This window comes from Aphelocoma coerulescens, chromosome 1A, assembly GCF_041296385.1.
Source record: "Aphelocoma coerulescens isolate FSJ_1873_10779 chromosome 1A, UR_Acoe_1.0, whole genome shotgun sequence".
NCBI lineage: Eukaryota > Metazoa > Chordata > Aves > Passeriformes > Corvidae > Aphelocoma > Aphelocoma coerulescens.
In genome coordinates, this window is record NC_091014.1 from 16,926,263 (window position 1) to 16,947,302 (window position 21,040).

Here is a 21,040-nt window from a genome sequence, read left to right on the forward strand (position 1 = left end):
CCCCACAGGGATCCTTCCCTACTCCCAAGGGCTCATGCAGATAGAATGTGTTGTTCCCAGAGCTGATTCCTGTCTAGAGAGAGAAGATGGTGCTGGTCTTTGGTGAGCAAGTCACTCTCCCCTTTTAAGGTGAGATGGCAAGGTCTATAAAGAGGAGAAGGGAATCAGGGTAAGGGTCAAAGGTTTCAAAGGATGACACTGTGTGCAAAGCTATTGTGGTGGATATTATGGTGAGTTTTGTACAAACTTCTGATGCCACAAAGATTTAGAATAATGATACCACTTCTGGAAATAATCTCACATAGAATGAGGTGAAGAGACTAGTTGACAGAACTGGACAAAAGCACTAGTTAAAGCTTCAGAAAGACAGCACATGTATAAACTCACAGTCTTCTGACAAATCTTGAAATAGCAGCATTTGGAAATTTTTGCTGTTCTTGGTGGTATCAGAGTCTATGTTGCCAAAGAACTTTTAATTAGCGTTAATAAGGCTGTTTTAATTTCTTATCTGAATTTGGAGTTTGGTTTCTATAATAAAATGTTGCAGTTTGGAAGAAGATGTTTTGAATCTGATGTGTGGAAATAACTAGTTATTGTATGTTCCTTTTAAAATCAGTTTAAAGTATTTATTTTTTATGGGAGTTATACAGATCCTGAGTGAGGGGAAAGTAATGTTGAAGCGAGGACCTGACTAAAAATGTCCTAATAGTGGCCTTGAAAGAGAAGAACAGAGGAGTTGGAGGTGGTCTTTCTATAGTGCAGTCAAGTTATTTTAAAGACCAGTGATTGTAAATTTAGTTTTAATAAATTTGATTATCTAACATGGACTGGTCTAATTTATTACCTTTTCTTGCTTTAACTGAATTTTGTTGAAATGGAAAGCATGTGGCTGTGTATTTCCCATCTATGTTTGCATATTATACATAATAATTTCAAGAAAACTGCACAATTTAAAATAGTTTATAATTTTGTCCTCCCCTCTTTTTTTTTCCTTTCCGTCCCCTACTTAGAAAACAAAAAGCAAATTTTCAAAAGTTTTTGGATTAAGGCTTTGGGAGTTTCAGACTTCCTCTGAGGTGACAAAACCCACAAGTAATTCAATACCTTCATTTAAGCTGATGGATTCTTCTCTTTATTTATATGAATATAATTCTTGCTGTAATTATGAATGAGAGTTAAATTCAAAAGAGAATAATAGATTGGTAATGACATCTCATGAGATGTAGTGGTTCTTAGTAGAGAAATAATTCCACTTTTTGTTGCTGGTTTGGAAATCAAGAAGGGATCCTTTTGGGAAAGTGACCTTTTTAATGAGTCCTATTTGAACACAGTCATGAGTGCTGTATAGAAACTTAAATCAGTCTGCTGTTCAGGTTTTCAGTGCTCATTTTTTTCAATTCAGAACAGTAAATGAAACTTTATGAAAATGGGTAGGAAATTGAAAATGCATTTCAGTGTGTATTTGAATTTCTGATTAGAGGCATTTGGGGATATTAAAGCTGATGTGCCATCACTAAGTGGTGCTTCCTTCTAAAAAATATAACACCCCCTCTTCCATCTTAACAAATCCGAACACCATCCCCCTCTTAGTTTTCATACCTGGATTTTAAAAATGTTTTTAAATCCATACACTTCTCAATTTGCAATGCAAACTGTGTATCCTATCAGGTTCTGAGGAAACAAAAGGTTGGTGGTACAAATTCGTGGATTATTTGACTTCACACATGCCTTCATGAAAAACACTGTTTATAGTTTTTGCAGGGGGTGTTTTGTTCTTACTGAATTGCCATGGTTTTTTGTTTGGTTGGTTGTTGACTTTGCGCATTTTGCAACCCCCATCACACCATGAGTTTTTTATTTAGCCTAGTGCATAACCCTGTTCTACATTCTGCAGCTGCATAAAAATGACTGCAAGAGAGCTTTTAAACTAAATAATAAGATTTTATTTAAAATTGAATTAAAACAGTCAACTTCTTAATCTAAGAAAAACTTAAAGTGAGATTGAATATAAATAATCCTAACTTCACAAATAACTTCCTCCACCTATTGCATCCTTTCAGGGCAGGTCTTTTACCAGCTTTATTGAAGCCTGAGCATTCATTGACTTCTGGAGTTGCAGCAAACCACAGAATCCTTTGGATCCTTCCAAAATGTCTCCTTTTTTGTTAGTATTGAGGCCTGATCTGAAGAACAATGTAGTTTGTGCTCTCATGAATGAGCAAACATTTTTTTGTTTTGGAAGATTATATATCCCTGATGCAGTGCCTGTAGTTAGGACAAAGCATGTATGAGCTTTCACTCTGCTGCTTATTTGCAGCCTTTCAAGGGTACGTAATATCTTCAGAAACAAATAATTGAGAGGAAATACAGCCTGTCACAGACCTAAATGGAGTCAGAGAAAAGTTCTGTGATTTCCCTGCTCTCTACTCTTCTCATGCTGAGATACGGTGTGGCCTCATGAGCTTTTGCAGATCCCAAGCAAGCTTCCGTTTACAGAGTTGAGAGGGTGTGGCTCTGTGATATGGCAGGCAGTTGCCTTATTTCTACATTTCCTGATTGTTTTAGATTTTTTATTAACCAGCATTACAGACTTCTGGAGTATAAAACTTCACACTGCAGTATTAGGCAGGCTTAACTGTTGTGGAATCTCTTTTTATGGGTATGTTATTAAAAAATCTAAACTATATCAAGTCCTTCTTTCTGTTACTTAGGAATAAAAAGAATACTGCATTAGTAGAATACTTCTTTCAAAGAGATGAAAAATGATGGGAAGATAATTTAATATTTCTTTCCCTTGAGAAATGAGGATTTTTATATTATTGGAAAAGCTCCAGTGAATACGTGCTACTTTGTATTAACTACTGTAACTGAATTATATACCAGGTTGGTTTTAACATGTGCTAATATTCTGAAAATGCTTCCTTTTGAAGAACTGAGAAGCTTACATAGCACTGGGAGTTAGTTATGAATACCAGTGTTCATTTGTGCTTGTGTATGCATGTTTTTTCTACTACTTAACTTCATGATATTAAATTTACCTGCAAGGAGGTCTTCAACACCTTGCGAGGGGAAGGAGATGGGCAGGTACCAACTTTTTTACTCTCATGACCAGTGACAGGACTCAAAGAAATGGCACAAAGCTGAGTTGATGAGGTTTAGGTTGGATATTAGGAAAAGGTTTTTCACTCTGAGAGTGGTTGAACACTGGAAGAGGCTCCCCAGGGAAATGGTCACAGCACCAAGCCTGAGAGTTCAGTTGTTTGGACAATGCTCTCAGGCACATGGTATGATTCCTGGGGTGTCCTGCACAGGACCAGGAGTTGGACTCAGTGATCCTGATGGGTCTCTTCCAACTCAGAATATTCTATGTTTCTATAATGTTAATTTACAAGTGTCTTGTTTAAAATATGTTCATTACTTGTAAAATTACCTGATAGCTTCTTTACCTCTTTTTCAGATCTTTGAAAGAATTTTGTTTATCTGGGCAATACGTCATCCAGCCAGTGGATATGTTCAGGGCATAAATGATCTTGTTACTCCTTTTTTTGTAGTCTTCGTTTGTGAATATATAGGTAAGATTTGTCTTAATACTAGATTATGAGTTAGTATTGGTTTTGAAACATCATTTTCATTTTCATCTGACTAACAGTTTGGATGAGCTAATAAAAGCATAGATTTATACATTAATTTTATCATAAATGTTTGTAATTATAAATCCATATCGCTTTAAATATATACTGAGAAGCAACAAGATTTTAAGTAGTCAGTGGAGTTCAGGAATCATCTTGATTTCTACTTAAGCAGTGTTCATTGTTTTATTTTCCCTTTCTCTTTTAATTTATGTTTTTTGTGAAAACTTAAAATTGTACATATGAACCAGACAACACCAGCAAAACAGAAAGCAAAACAAAAAACCCAACAATGCCTGCCCCACAGGAAAAAAAATCACCAAAACAAAAAAAGTAACCCACGAAACACAGATATTGTGGGGAAATTAAAATGAAGGGAACCTATTAAACTGCATCTGTGACTGAAATAATGGCATCCTGGAATTAGGGTCTGAAAATTAAGACAACAGTAATCAAATTTCTCTGTTTAAGAACTGTGCTCTTCTGAGACTTACAACATTAGTAGTAATGGTAGTGTCAACAGCTCTATTTGTGTTGAGTTTGTGGCTTTATGTGTAAATATACTTTTGAAAACATAAACAACTTAGATGTGGAATAAATCTTAAATTTACAGATTTGTATTTAGATTGTTATAAGAATTAAGAGAATGACAGATTGTTAATAATTCATTAATAACTTGGGTATAACTATGGATATAAAAGGTAAGGTTTAACAGTAAAAATGACAGTGTTAATCTGGCTTGAACTGTTTTTCTTGTACTTGTGTTTGTCATACACATATACAGTGAAAATTCAAGTGTGTATGTAAACTTGAACAATGCATTGTCTGGCTCCTTCAGTAGGGCTGCATATAGTGGATTCTTCCTACCTGGTCTGTGCAAGATATCCATCGGTGTATTAATCCAGATTGATTCATTTTAATGAAGGACAGATTATCCTTGAGTGGATGATATACTATCCATTTATTCATTTGCATGGCAACACCTCTGTTGCTTTTTCATTTCTTGTTTCATAGGGGGACATTTCATTGCTAAGCAACAAATGAGAACTACTGCTGCTTTCTCCCTAATCATCTCTTAAGTAGGGTAGAGGCCTACTCCTGAGAGTATTTGCAGTTTCTGCCTTTTACGTCCTCATTTGACAGATAATGAAAATGTTCTTAATGATTCTAGAACAGTAGGGTCTCTAGTAGACTTTAGGGTTGCTAATTGAAATAAGAAGTTCAAATGAGATGTGATTAGAGAATTGATATTCCATGTTAAATAGGCCATTTAATTAATATGGTAAATAAGTTTGTCTTTACCACCAACTTACATTTTGAGACCCTGGTGATTGTTAATGTATTTGCTGCTTTGTCAGGATTTTCATATTGGAGAGCATAGCTGTTCCAGTAAGTATTTGGTGAAGAAAGACAAAACTTGGAAACTTTCAACCATAAAAGATAGTTGGGGGAAGTGTATGAAGCTCGGAAAACTGTATTCTGAAAACTCATTGAAAAACTAGTATCTACATATCATAAGAAAAACAGCAAAATGAAGGCTTTTTGGTTTGTTTTTTTTTTTTTTTCAATATAGTGGTGGTCATGGTTAAGTGCTAAGAGCAGTTATTTCCCCCAAGGACATATAAAAACTTTCAAAGATTTTTCTTTAAATAGCTTTTTGATTTGAATCTTTCTAATATATTCAAGTTACACTGAGTGATGCAGTCAAGTTAGAATGAATAAATGAAATGGGGACATTGCATTTACAAAGTACGTCAAAAATCCTGCAATAAAATTATAGGATTCAAAATCAACACTGTGAATTGGGCTTTAGTAATTTATATAGAAATAAACACAGAATTGCAGAATTTTCCTTTCAAAAATGTTTGAAATGCTAGTGCATTTAATATTTACTTCAATAATATTCTGTATTTATTTTAGATTTTTACTTGGATCTCATTTCTTGGTTTTATATGAATATTGGTTTGTACATTAAACATCTTTATTTATTGCTATCTTTTCACTATTGACTTTTGTACTTTTCCTAATTTAAAAGAACCCTTTTTTGCTGCAGTTCTAAGTCACTTGGATACTAATTTATACAGTTGAAAGTGATAATACTTTTAGCTTCTTTCTATAGTAAAAAAGTCCTAAAGAATTATTAATAATAAATTCTTATGCTTAAGAATGCCATTAATAATAAATCTGTGCTGATTAGGTCATCTGATGGTACATCCTGGTAATGTTTAAACACATTTGCAGTTTTGTCAAATATTTTGGTGGGAGGAAAGCCATGTTTATTTTAGCTTTACGACAACTGAGATAGCCCTTAATCCTTAATCTTGTATAACAAGTGTGTGACATAGTTATTCTAGTGATGGGAGTCTTTTTGCTCTGCTAAAGACCTCTGCAAACTGGAAAAATTTAAAGAACTTCTGAAGATACAGATGGCATGGATGAAAATGCTAATTTATTTCTCATTCAAATCTGAATGCCATAAAGGAGGTTTTTGGGTGTATAAATAAGAACTGAAGTCATAGATGTTTTGATGGTTTAGTATGGATTGTGATACCTAATTTTAGCACATAGATAAACACATGTAGAATATATTGAGGGATTGAATGTAGGAATTGAGTATGTTAAATGTTCAGGACATTCTTTCAAACTTTCCATCAGTATAGTGATGAAAGTGTAATCTGGTAATGTCTCATTAGTTTCCATTCTGCAATAAAAGCAGAATGCTGTAACATTTTCAGCAAGATAAAACTTAATTGTCAAACCAAGCCAGGAGAGGAAAAACCATAATTAAAGAAAATTTCAGAGGGGGTAGATACTGGCCCCTGCTGGAATACAGTAGTTTCAGTTTTGATTTTCTGGCCTAAATTAGGAGGAGGAGGATTTTAAACCTTAGCTTTCTTATACCAGATGATTTTGTGTGTTATTCTCAACTTTTTTTTTTTAAATTTTTGCTCCTCATGAAAATGCTAGAGGTATTTAATCTTATTTGTCATATTGTAACAGCCTCTTTAGAAATCCAAACACTAGAGGTGTGGGAAAACTATTCTGGGCTTACTTCTAACCTCCAGCATGACACAGCAGTGTTGTAGCATGTGCTGTCAGAACACACGCTAATACTGTCAGAGCAGTTTTCCTGAAAGCCCTGTGTGTTTGTAGCATATTAGTTTGTGTCAAAATGAATCTCATCCCTGTGGATGCACCAGAGGTGTTTTTTGTTAATGAGATAAGATATACCATGTGATTACTCACTGTTTGTAGACTTAACCTGGACAAGGAAATTTTGCCCTGGATTGCAAGTTGCCACAGCTGTCTCTTTGTACACCTTCCTCTTGCCCTGAGTTCCTGTAAAGCTACATTGTTTCCTAGTGTTAAGTTGTGCTGTACAATTACTTGTGGTCTCTTGCTCACCTACGCTTCACTTTATCTGACGTTCCAGTACATCGTCGTTCCCTGGGCTTGTGTGTATATCCAAAACCCCAGAGAGGACCTGGATTTATTCACCATCCAGAGAGATGAAAGTTTCAGAGAAGTACCACCATGATAAGGATATGTGTCAGATTGTTGCTAAGTGGAATAACTGTATGAAATAATTTTAAGACGCCTAGGAGTATTGGATCAAGGGAAAATTAGGAGTTAGTAGGAAGTCAAGCGCAGGAAATGAACACTATTGTACTTGGTCATTTTATATTGGATAAAGAATGTCAAGAAAAATGAGGCTGCTGAAGACTGGAATGGTGATTGAGATATTGTCTGCAATCTTCTTGAAATAGAGGAGCCTGAGAAGTTGATGATGCTTACAGGAACTCATGAACTGAAAACTTTGAAAAGAGAGATCTTACCCTTGTAAGTATTTTTTCTTGCCATCTTAAATCCTTTTGTAGAAGGCATTAAATGAAACTCCTGTTTTTTAAATTGATACTGCTATGACTTTATGGGATAATAATCTAGGCCCAAGTCCTGTTGGAAATGGGACAGGATTTATTCCTAGACTTCTTTTACTATGAGTAAAGGAAGGTTCTTTGGTCCTGAAAAAGCCTCCATCTGTCTCTATCTCCCTTTCTTACCATTTTTTCCATTCCCCCTCATATGTTACAGGAAGTCTTCCTGCCCTTATAGCTGGTATGCGATCTCATTTTTGTGTTCTTTTCCTCCTTTTCAACAGTGAATAATTGTATTTAAAACTATTAATTTTGCTGGGGTTTTTCCCACAGTTTGAATACTGTATCCAAAGTGATTCTTTTTATTGTATAATTGGAGTAAAGTTTCAGAGCATTTTATCATGGCCATATCTGAGGTGATTCCTCAGTGTTTGTTTATAAAATATGAAAAATTGTCAGTTAAGCAGAGATTTTTTTTTTCAAGAGAGTTGTAGTTTTTGTGTGGTAAATATATCTGTTTAGAATGTACATAAAACTGAATTTCTGTATGATGAGACAGCAAGCGAGAGAGCAAAGAGTATTAACCCATTGACTTTAGGGAACTGCTTTTCTCCATACTACATGAAGTAAAATTTTGTTTAGCGTGCATTATTTCATTTACAAGACCAAGCTGAAGCCTTGATTGCTACAGTATATAAATTAATTTGAGATAATTTATCCTGCTGTCATAAATATTTAGACCTTTATTATTCAGTTCCACCAATTCTCTAGTCCTTGGAGAATTATGAATAGGACTTATACACTGTGGTTTTGAGGAGAGAAAGTGGAAAAGATGCACCATGTTTGTAGTTGTTTAGAAGAAACTGACACTGAAGGATGGCAAATTGTTTTCATAAAATAGAACAAAGAGCTATAACTGGGTTAACTGGATGTGTCTTCTTCTCCCAGGTCCTTCAAGTTCCTCTGCCTTCTGATTTACTGGGAAAGAAATTCTGGAAGACTTCCCAGGACTGATTTTCAGGAATATGAGGGATTTCTTTGGTTTGAGAGAGATGCAAAGATTTTACTTGCAATTGTAGTATGCTCTTCAATTTTAATTTTGGCATTAAACTTTGTAATAAACTTCTACTGTTTTCATGCTTTTTTTTGTTTAAATAAATACAAGGTTTTGCACAATATTGTGTTAAAATGTTTTTATTTACGCTTTTTTTTGAAATGATTTATGAAACATGAAACAAATTTGCATAAAAGCAGGGACATGAAGCATAATTGATATTTTAATGTTTCCCTGCAAGTTGTGAAACTATTAAGTAAATTTTTTTTAGAACCCTTTTAAAATTTGTATGAAAAATTATTCAAAATAATTTAAATCACTTTTCTGTCAAACAGAAATTCCATACCACAAGTTCCATTTAATCTCATTAAATTTTTTCTCCTCTATGCAAATTACCAGTAGTGTAGTTTCCATAGTAGGTATTTCCATAGGTATATTTCAGTGCTGTTTCTTAATATTTCCATAATTTTGTAGTAATACTTGTGACATCAGGAAAGTTGACTCAAGTTGTCATAAGCATGAGCAATTTTCTATGAAATAGTGTTTGATAATTATATGGATATTATTATCTGTGTGATTTGGGTGAGAAAAAATGAAGAAATCTTACAGAAAACTGTTGAATTCAAGACTTGAAACTTCAAGACTGAAAAGTCTTTTATGTAAGTCCAGAAAACATCATCTGCATTGCTCTGAAAAAGCTGCAGTACACGAGCCACTCGGTGACCTGAATGTTTTTACTTCCCCGTCAGTTCTCTTTGCTGCACTCTTGCTTTCACGTATTACTGAACACTTAGTATACATATACATGTATATACATATATATTTATAACTATAACATGGCATGGAAGTTGTTCAGCGTTATCTTAGCTTGCATTGAGATAACCACTGTTCACTTTTTCAATTTCTAGAAATATGTTGTCCCACTCTCCCCCTATTGCTGTGCCAATCTGTTGTCAGTGAAAGTAATTTGTAAGTGCTGCAGGGTAGCTGAAGAGAGGGAGGACTGTAATGAATAAGATAGACAGTATTTGAATTTGGTTTCACAAACTGATGATTCCTGCTTTGCACCATGGAAAAGGTCCGGAATTAAACAGAAACCTGCGTTGAGCCCATCCACAGAGGACTTGGTGCTTCTGTGCCAGTCTTCTGTGCTGTGAGGCGGGACTGATTTTGACTGCAGTGGGAAAGCAGTTAGAAATTTTTTCCATTAACTTAAATATTTTTGAGTTGTAGTTTTTGAAAAAGACTCAAAGTTCCTTCAGGTAAATTATATGGAAATAAAGACAATAAGAATATAGACCTGAATTTTAGTGCTTTAAAAAGCAAGCTTTTGAAGCACGTGGGCAGATCATACTTTTAAATTGTTAATTTGTTTTTATGTATGTCTGACTTAAGAAAAAATTATTCACGATGTCTGAGCAATTGTCTTTATTAATATATAATATAGTTTTTCAGGCCTAATTGGATAAAGAAGTCTTACTATTTTACATTCTTTTATTCACTTTAAACAAATCGGAGAATCCATGTGAAGATAACTAGCCCTGAATTGTTTGAATTGGTTGTCAGCTAGCAGTGCTTGCCATGATACACTGTCCTGTCTAGGGTTGGTTCATAAAGCAAGATAGTTGGAGGCATTCCAAACAGAACTAAGGAAAATGTAGATAGTATTAAGAGGACATCTCATGCTTAGTTTGTGAGGGGTTAGGGAATAAGGGAGCATGAAGAAGGGCAAATAAGTTGCCAGAACTTGTGTAATGGAGAGAACTGATAGGAATCAGTGAATTACACATTTCTTTTAATCTTTTGATCCTTTTATTTTGTGTTTGAATATTTGTTTTAATTATTTACCTGGACAAGTTTATCTTTTAGCATGAGATGTTAGAATATCAGTTTTTTCGTTGCAGCTTGACTCGTTCTGTAGTGGGCACTTTGTTCTGGCTTAGAGTTATAAAATTATTTAATTTCAGAATTATTTTTAAATGTAGTTACAATAGTACAGAAGTCCAAATGAACATAGTTAAGCTTTACTCAGATATGCAGTTTGCATGCGACTTGCTAGTGGTAGAGTTTATTCCCTACTGTTTTTCCCTAGTTGCTTAACCTACTGGAAGTTTGTGATGGCATTTAGTGTCAACTATATGAGTGGATCTGTTTGCATAAGTGCTCTCTATAGGCTTTGATAACATGAGGTGATTTATTTACTTAACTGGTGGATTTTTGGCTAATTGCACCAACCCACTTTTGGCATAATTTGGAATATAGTAACCTTGAGAGAAGATGTCAATAATGAGCAGCTGAGCATATATCTGCAAGTAACTGTATAGGGTAGTTGGGTAGTAGTATATTGCTGCATATATTTTACTCATTAATGTATTTGATTCCCTGTGAGGTCTTGGAACAGTGTGAACTGGATTCTTATGTGCTGTAGAATCTTCCAGATCCCATTTGTTCTTTCAAGAGGTCAGTGTACCCTGCCTCTTCTAGCTTCATTTCTCTATTCCTTAAAACTTCACAGTAGAGCCACATGTTTGAGTATTTCCAGATTATGTTTCGCTGGTCAGAAAAGGGTTTGCTTGCTGTGTGCTTAGATGACACAGCTGAAGCAGGGCTTTCTGCTGTCAAAAGAGGTGGCTTTGCTTTTTCTTTTCCAACCCAAAACATGCATTCCAGTCTTCTCTTTTTGGTCTGCATTGGCTTTCCTTGGGCACAGTTAAACTGGCTGGAAACTATGTCCATAATAAACTGAATTATTTAACTTTCTGCACTCATCTTGAGGATCTGAGAAGAGTATCAGTGCTGATATGAGGATATTAGGGAAGAAGGGAGAAGCAAAGATCTGTTTAGTGCTAGGTAGCACTTAGGCTGCTTTAGCTGTGTAATAACACATGCTCATAAGAATTTGTGAATTACACTGACTTTCTGCTTAGCAGGTTAGGAAGCACAACAGACAGATGCAGGATATGGCAACCTGCTTTTCTATTATTTGCTTCCTAGTACTGTCTTGAATGATCTTGATTTACTATAAACAGTGCAGTTTTACAAAATCCGTTCTTCTGTCTGTTTCAATTTTTATTTCACTTTCTTTAATATACTGTCAGATTTCTGAGCTAATTAGAATGGTTCATCTGAAGTGTTGGATGTATTGTTGCATCCAATAGACTTGAGCTTTGCTCTCTTCCTTTGCTTTTTCTACGTAGACTTTTTTTTTATGTTAATTCTGTCACGTTTTCTAAAATCTTACTTCTTTCTTTAAAGTATATTTGTAGTTCTTAGTAATCAAAGTGTTCAAAGTCATATCATACTGATGTGATGGAGAAAGTAACTCCAGTAATCTTCAGGACCTCCACGGAAACAAAATGAATTTCTTGAAAATCCATTCAGTTAACTGCACAAACTGTAAAATGAAAATTCTTGTTCTTATGAACTGGCACATATTACTAGCTTGAATAAAGTATGGGCTGTGATGAAATATTTTTTATCAGTTGATTACAGATATAGTGTAGTAATAGTCCTGGATACTTAAATCATAAGGATGTATTAGTTGACAAAGTAGGATGTACCTCAGCTTTGCTATCTTTCTGGAAAAAAATTAATGTAATTCAACTAAAACTGGTTTTGTGGATAATTTTAAAAAATGCTTCTATCTATTTGCAGTGGAATAAGCCTAATTAAAGTTAGAATTCTCTGGCTGTTATTAACAATAGCTGTCAGAAGTGAAAAAGAGACATTAAGATTATCCTAAGTATATCCAACTGCTTAATTGCCTGTTATTTTTAGCTTTGCATGAGAGAGAAAAGCAGTATTTTGAGTAATGTTATTAATTGCTCGTAGTCTCTTATAAGTGTCTGTTTAAAACAAAGCAAAAAAGTCCCCAACCTCCCTTAACACCTGAAATTTTGGTCTATTAGTCTTGCAAATTTGTTAAATTTTTAAATGATCTTCAAAGAAAGAGCAAACAATCTATATAACTTTTTTTCAGAAAAGCATCTACATATGAAGTTGCTGTGCTCCGAATCTGAAACCTGTCACTTTACCCCACCTAAATAAATGTTTCAAAACAGTATCATAACTAATTATCATATTTTCATTGAAAATGTAGCAACAGTGGCTGCATTTTATGATCTGTTTTGCATTGATTTTTTTGCATTTTTTGACTTACAAGCTTTAAAAAAAGTATCTCAAGGGATTAAGAAAGGTTGGCTGTGGAGAAAAGCTGTAAGAGCAACTATGGAAGAAGCAAACACCTACTTTCTCAAAGATTAAAATAAGTGTTGGACTGAGGATTTTTCAGACCTAATGATTTCTGATGCCTGGTAGTAATTGCTTCAGGGTACCACTGTTTAAGTTAAATGTTCTTTTCTTAAATATGTTGCTATATATGACTGGCTTTCCTGGTACATAGGGGATTAAATGAACATTTTTAATCTTTGGTGGCGTAAGATACTAACTGAAAACTTTTCATAAAAAGTTTTTTGGCTAAATCTGTAGGCATGAAATTACAGTCATCTTCCTACTCTTCCTAACATTACAAAGATTTCTTACTGATGCTAGAGCAATAATAATTGGATTATATCTCCTTAAATTTAGAGCTTCTTTTTATTTGTTGTACTGCTCTCCCCATTATTGTGAGTGGAGGCATCTGTAGGTGGAATTCAGTGGTTTGGGTTGGCCTTTATTTTAGCTTGTTTTAAATATTTGTTGCATGCTTCTATGTCATACCAAAGAAATTTGTCTTGAGAATACTGATCAGCATACTACAGTGTATGGCCCATCCTCCATTTACTTTTTGTGGTAAAGCTGTGCTTTAAAGTGAATACTCTGAAAAGCAGCTGAGGAGTTCAAGCCCATTTAAAGCCCATCTTTTAGATGACTGTCATGGTTTTACACTTTAGAGGAAAAGCCAAGTAGGGACTTGAAAGTTACTAATAAAAATTTCTTCAATCATATTAGTGCCAGGAAGTCTATCAAAGAGGCAAAAACTCTGACACTGGTGTCATGGAACCTATAAAATACCACCTCATAGCAGGAGACCTATGTGTATTTTTTACTTAGATGTTTCTTGTGAAGAAACTTTCCAAATCCTGTCTTATGGGCAAAATCAGAGCCATTCTTTTGAATTTTTGCCATAAGAGATGTATAGAAGAAATCTCTGAATTAATAAAAAAATTCTTAGGTCAAATGGGACTAATCAAACTTCTATCATAAGTAATCAGAATAAATAAGTCAGGTCTAGCCTTTCTATTGATTTGAAGTGTTTGATGTTTTCAGCTAAGTCAGATTTGTCTTTTAAATCACAGTCTTTTTGTATTATTCAAGTTTGCTTTTTTTTTTTTTCTTCTGTGATGTATACTAAAAAGAACTTGAGGAAAAAGAATTTTTGTTCCCCATGTATCTATTAAAACAAATCTGTCAATGAAGGTCCTCTTTTACTGCATAGGATGATGTGGATTTAAATTACCTGCTTTTAAAGTTTATTTTGCATCTATATATGTGTTTCTAAATTTTCAGATGTATCTGTCTAAAGAAGATGTGTTATTTCATGATGCTTAGTGCACAACTCTCAGTATTTTAAAAATGAAATTAATTTTATGATATGAATGCTAGTGTAAAAATGCATTTCTCAAGTTTGAAATACATTTTGTGGTTTATATTGTCTCATTTTTGAAGGCAATTAAGAGATTAATAGACTAATACTGTGAGGAAGTCATGAGAGATTAGTGAAAGGTATTCTGTTTGAAATTACAGACTGGAAATGTTGTGCCATGGGAATAAAATGGATAACAACATCTTGGAAAATGGTAAAAGCAGTAAAGTAAAATTAAAGAGAAACCAAAAGATTTCTTCAGGTATAAAAATGGAAGAATTGTGAAGAAGGAAGTTAATTGCAATAAATATAGCTATGGGAGAGACATATATTCCAAAGGGAGCAGCATATCTTAGTTCTGGCTTCTGCATTCTTATTTCTCCTCTCCCCGAGGTCTTCATATAGTTATAATTAATGATCATCCCTCTATGTGAAGCGGCTCAGGGGTGGTTATACTTCCAGATCGAAGTCTTCTCAAACATGCTTTCCAACAGATTGGGAAATTACTTTAATGGCTTTTATGCCATTAAAAGTGGCTTTTGACATGCAAATACCACAACTTTATGTGTTTATTATGAAGTAACTCATGCGAAGAAAAGCTAAAAGAGAAAGAGTCGCTTGAGCAATGGCAACCTGCTTTACAAATGCCAGAAGAATAACATTCCAATCCTGTTGCATAGATCAGTAGCAGCTGAAGATCTAAGAAAAGATTTTCAAATTAGGTGGATCAGTGATTAAACAGAATTATAAGAAATTTTTTTCGGTCTTATTTCCAATGAGATGTATGGTTAGTTAATAATTAATAGATTTCAAACCAATACAAATAAATTTGTCAGAAGTTTGTGTGCTGCAACTTCAGTTTGAGTTGGCTTTGCTTGTAGTTTAAATACAAACCTTTTGTACTCATAGTAATAATAAGGTCATTGGGTTTTTCATTAGCATGGGGATATTTTGCTTGTTTTTTATTTGAGAAATTTGATATTTTAAATTTTTACTTTAAGCTGTGGAAAAATTTATAAAGCAGAAGTGAAAAATTAAGTACTTAAGCACAATAACCAAAAAAGGCAAAAAAGTTTTCTTGCAAAACAGTTTTTCTTCTGTAGGCTTTCATTGCATTATTTCACAGGAGCAGAGAGTACTTTATGCTTTTATAGCACATTTGTTTTGACAAAACCCAGTACACTAAAAAAATTGGCTTATGAATTGTGTTCTCATAAAAAATATTTGTGAAACTGATTTACATGTTCCAGCTTTAGTCAATTATGAGATAAAAATTTACTGCAGTATGACTGAAGTTTAAAGACAACTACCTTTCTTACAGTAACATTGTTGAAGAAAATTAGAGATCATAGTATTTTTGAACAGACAGAGCAGGCTTTTTTTTTCATAGAGGTTTAATTATTTCTTTTTCTTTATCATAAATACCTATACGAAATGTAAAAATATGTTTGAATTTTATGAAAAAAGCAGGCCTTGTGGCTTTTTTGCCTCAGAAGCATATGTGGCAGTTTGATTAGGAAAGTGTAAATCACAGCAGATTAAGGTAGTTAAGGAATGCATTCAGCAATTAAGCAATATAAGAAGTAGTGTTTCCTGCAGAGTGCATTCTTCTCAAATACACTTCTTCAAATTCAGTATTTGCAGTTTGTGCTAAAAAGTGGAAATAATGGAGGGTACTTAATTTCTGTTGTAAATAAGGCAAGAAGTCTGTAAGGTAGATTTCTTATTAGCTGTGAATAATGTGGGACCTTACAAAATAAGGAAGCATGTAATTTTGGTTAAGAAAAGGGACATATTTATCCAGTTGAGAATTGGATATTGCACAGTGTGGGTTGCAGCAAACTGCCACTGTCATAGGTGTGTGGGGATGATGTCACTGAAGGACAGTTGTTTCCTCTGCCGTCCATTTTTCTTTCAGTTTGTTATGCCATTCAGTGACATTAATGGGTTAAAGTAAAAATGGCTTCATGAGTGACTGAAGTTATACTTACATAGAGTTATGGTCATATGTAAATGGGTGGTAAGTTTACTTGACAGTGGCAAAGTTTTCAGTCTTCCGTCACCGAAAAAATTACATTTCTGAATTTTTAGAAGTTTTTATATTTACATACAAGTGCTTGGATAATTTGTATTAATTTTATATTTACCCAAGTTAGAATTGAACTTTTGGGCTTTTGAAGTTATCCAGGTAATATCTTAAATGTATTTCTGTTTACGGAATTGTTCAAATGAGTTGTCTTTGCCAGTCTTCTATTTTTAAGTAATTACATGCAAGACAATTTCTTATTTTGATTTTTCTTTTTATTTAATAGTTTCAGTTAAGAAGCATTAATTTTCATTACTTTTAAAATCCACCCCTGTATATGCAGATACATATACTGGTTTCTTTATCTTTTAAATATGTTGTAGCCTTTAGTGCAGTTGATTTTTTTCCGTCTCCAATAAACAGTTCTTTTTCAAAACTACGTTAGTTTACAGATTCTTTTTGAAGGCTTTTCCAGTGCTGGAGTGATAGTTCTGAAATAACTGTCTAATCAATCCCATACCTGAACACAGGGAAGGCCTGGGTTCTTGAGGTTTGCTTTAGACTTGTTTGACCATACTATGGTTTACTCTTGTCCGACACTTGGTGTGTTGTCTCTGCATGTTTGTGGTTATGTGTGTTGATGCTTTGAAAAATTAAATGATAAAGGACAAACTAGTTAATTAAAAATGCAGTGTGGGAGATATGTTCAACCTTTAATCTTTCATTTCCTATTCTCCAAGAACCTTTTGGATTTCTCAGGGAATTCCCTTATGAGGCATTCTAAGAAAATACTCATCAGCATCCTGTGCTCATCATGCATACTGGTTGCTAATTATGAGTCCTGTAATTCGGTGTCACATGCACAACTTCTCCCTGGCAAGCTGCTTTGGTTGGCAGCAGCAAACCTATTGAAGTGAGTACTATAAGAAGAATTTGTGCTGAGCATTTTATTCATTGTTGCCGAAATCCAGTTTTGAGAGCTGCCATCTTAGAAGCTTTGAAGGCTCCTGTTTCATAATAATGTCATACCCAAGGATGTTGCTTATACTCCTTACTGTAATTTCAAACTGCATTTACTGGCTGATTTCTCACCTGCGTGGAAGAGGTTCCCAGTCTTGTATTTGGCATTATGCAAGTTCTGTGGGTCAAAGACTTGTTGGTACCCCCAGGTTTACTTAATCCTCCTTTGTACTCTGTTTTGGTCATAGAGCGTTTGAAGTAGTAAAGATATGTTTCATCTTCCTCCTGTCTGGCTTGTGGAGCAGTAATCTCAGTCTGCAGCCTATGAGGAACCAATGTCTTTTGTTTAATTTGCAACAGGAGCTGAGAATTTCCTTTTTTCAAATAAATTTATCATCCTTAAAAACAGGTCTGATTTTGTGTAGATATGTGCAGTGGATTATGAATATGAATTAAGAGCAAATTCTGGATTATTTAGTGTGGAGGAAAAAAGATACCTGCCATTAAAATCGAGCCAAGAAAAAACCTGTGAAACCTGTGTAGAAAAGATGGTACTGGCAAGCAATGTAGGCCCACTAAAGGAAGTGTCTGAATGATTTACTGATTACTTTCATACAGAATCTGGAATTAGGGAAAAGGATATGAAATATCTACTCTTTTGTGATAAAGAAAATTAAGAGTACTTGCAGGGTTGTTTTTTATTTATAATTATTTTTATTAATTATATGTTAGTTTTTATGAGCATAAAAATTGAGTCCATGTGATCAAGATGTTTTTGGACAGGATGATTTACTGTGCTGGCCAGGTCATGCAAGATTGTAACCATTGCCATGTGCAGTAAAATTATTTAGAAAATTCATATTAATAAAATATAATGATTAATATTTGAAACTTCATTCTTATATTGATGTTTTAAGATATTTATCTTGCTTCCTATTGCATCTGAATGAAATTGTGTAAGATTGTTAAAATGACAAGTCATCAATACATCATTTATGTAAGAACATGACTGGTTATAGGGGAATATTTGAAATGAAGTAAGGTCATGTTTACCTAAGCCTGGACTGATGGGATGATTAAGTTTTTTAAAAAAAATTACCATTGTGACTGCAGTACTATAAAGAAAGGAAAGATTTTATTTTAGTGATTCATCCTTTACAGCTCAAGAGCTATTTCTATCAAGATTAACATGTAACTAGGACTTTTTCAATGAGAGATATTGATATGGTAATATACATATTTAATTAGGCAATTGTTACTGAAAGAATTTACATTTAAATGCTCTATTATGTCCTGATCTTCTTAGAAAAACATTGCTGCAGTGCAGTAGTGACTGAGTAGCTGTTTCGTAAGGCTTTTTGAAAACTGAGTTTGGAGTGGAACATGTAAGAACTTCTAGATGTGGAAATATTACTGTGCACCTCTTCATGCCATCATGTGTGTATGATTTTGTACTCTGCATACTTGGGTGGTAACTTTTATGTTAGGTCTACCTGAAGATGCAACATCTGAAGTAGATTACAGCAAAGTAAGCTTTATACAGACAAACACCTGTGCATGTGTGGTCAGAATGGTTTCCTTGCTCTGCTGCAAGAGGTACATAATTTGGACTTGAGATATGTGGTAAATACATTATGCCTTTACACAAATTAGTGCTAAAAAACCGCCCAATTTTAAAATGTTCAATTAATTAACTGATCTAGTGCTTGTATTTATTATTTTGTATATTGGGTGTATGTAAAGAACAATCATTGTTTATCGGTGACCTTGCAGTCTGTTTTGGGCTTCGGCACTGCGTCTTTCTTACCCTGCCATCCATTTTGTCCCCTGCCTCCCACTCCAGTGAATTCATCTGAGTTTTGCTGATTCTGAGTGTTGAGAAGCAACTTCAAGATAAAAAGCTACAGTTAAAACATTAATAGCACAATTAAATATGTTTCTTTAAAAAAAAATCCTTTGAGAGAATGTATGCTTTATTTAAAAGAGATATCTTTTGTAGGAACTTGCTTAGTGTAATGAAGTATGAAAACTATCAAGTTACATTTTTTTTCCCTGCTTTATAAAGACTGAATTTTGGTGTTGGTAACAGGTTTAGAGAAGTTCTGAATGCAAGCTACCTTTTTGTTGGTTGCTTGTGTTTTTACCCCTGATGTGTACTGAAAAGGTGAAATTCCAGCACTCTTTAGAAGAAATCTATTACATCTAAAAGACAGAGATCAGTTGTGAACTTAATTTTAACATTCTGAACAACTTCCATCAAAATCATCCATTAGGCTTAATCTTGAATTAAAACTTTTAATGGAGGCAAGCTGTTTAGCATGTTTATTTTCTACTATCATTGGGAAACTAAATCTGTAAGTAATATTTTTTTAAATTTTGGTTTTATCCTTATGTCTCTGCCTTTGTGAGTGGATCCAGTTAAAGCTGTTTAGAAAAAGTCTTTTTGCATGGTGGGAAGTTTCAGAAGCATACCCTGGGAATGAGTATAGAACAGCTAATACCATGCTTACAGCAATGCACATATTCAGATCAGCATGTCATAGATTCCATGCTAAAACAGTTTTCCTCCAGGCAACTATTTCCTGTCTTTTACAGTTGTATAGATAACATGATAAAGATCTCTGCAGGAAACTGAAGAAAATGACAAATGCTTCTGCAGACTTTGTAATTGGGAAATTTAGGCAGTGATCTTTTCTCCCCCAGATACTGCACATGCTGGCCTGCTATTTCTGTCCGTATTCTTTTATTCAGTCTTTATATTACTGTCCATTCAGATTTCACTCACTGAAAATAAATTTAATGTTATTTAAAACCAGAAATTGCAATTATGTTCTCAAGCACAAATAATATCTTATGTACTTTTGGGGTGTTTTTTCTTATTTTTGCTTCTGTTGTTTTTCCTGAAATCCCTTGTGCTTTTCTTTCAAAACTTTTCTAGAAAGTATGTTTACTTCCTCATCCAAATAAGAAAAAGAAAAAAAAGAGGGAGAGAGCAGCAGCTTTTGCCATTGAAATTGCATGGAAAAAGAAGCATTTTGCACTATGTACATGCCCAAATAAATGAATAAATGCTAAATATGTAGATTATGATTTTGCATAGCATTCTGTCATTCAAATGTTCCTTAACTGGAGCTTGTGCTATATCTGTGTTTATTATATAGCGTATTTGAAATCTGTTGAATACTTGTTTATCTGCTTTTAGGAATTGGGTTTTTAAAACTGCACTCAAATGCAAAGGTGGCATTCCTTTAATTACCAGTGAATGACTACTGGTCCAGTGTTTACAACCCTGCCACCTCTGAGATCCCCCCATGGTGTTATTTTATGGAGTCTGCTGCAATCCCCTGTTTTATTTACCAAATTTCCCTAGTAAGTAAATATGTTAACTAATGCTTTATTAGCACAACCTAATCTTCTTGTCCTACAGCTATTAATATTTCACAATCTAAAACCAGTGATCCCTTGAAGATGTACACCCACATATAGATACCAATGCAAACAAGAATGCTTTGGCAACACCTTGCTACCAGTGTCTACTAGTAGTGGTAAAATCACTGGTATGTTAAAATTATTTTAAAACGTATGTAATGATAATGGTTGTTACCAATGGACAAAAGGTAACATAATCAAATGTAACAGCCTAAAGATGTACTTGGGGATCTCCAATTACATACTGCAAAGCTATGAGACAGGTAATAGAGGACTTTTAAGATACTGTATATTCTTGGTTTTCTCTTACCTTTTACTCTATGCTACCTTGCAGTTGTGTAAAGGAGGAAATTCCTTCTTGGGTATACCATGCACAATTTAGGTAAAATTAATCTCTTCTGCACCTCCATCTCCCTGAGAATAAACCAGGGCTGGGACAGATACTTTGTTACTCATTCTGATACAGTAAGACACTGTGAGCCC

At 34.1% G+C, this 21,040-nt stretch overlaps 1 protein-coding gene across 1 annotated transcript in view; it reads left to right on the plus strand.

Moving 5' to 3' along the window:
* Positions 1-21,040, plus strand: part of TBC1D22A (TBC1 domain family member 22A) — a 141,928-nt gene that overhangs the window by 27,125 nt on the left and 93,763 nt on the right. The window contains exon 8 of the mRNA XM_068995461.1: positions 3,458-3,572. Coding sequence (XP_068851562.1) covers positions 3,458-3,572 — 115 coding nt within the window. The remainder of the gene's footprint in view (positions 1-3,457; positions 3,573-21,040) is intronic.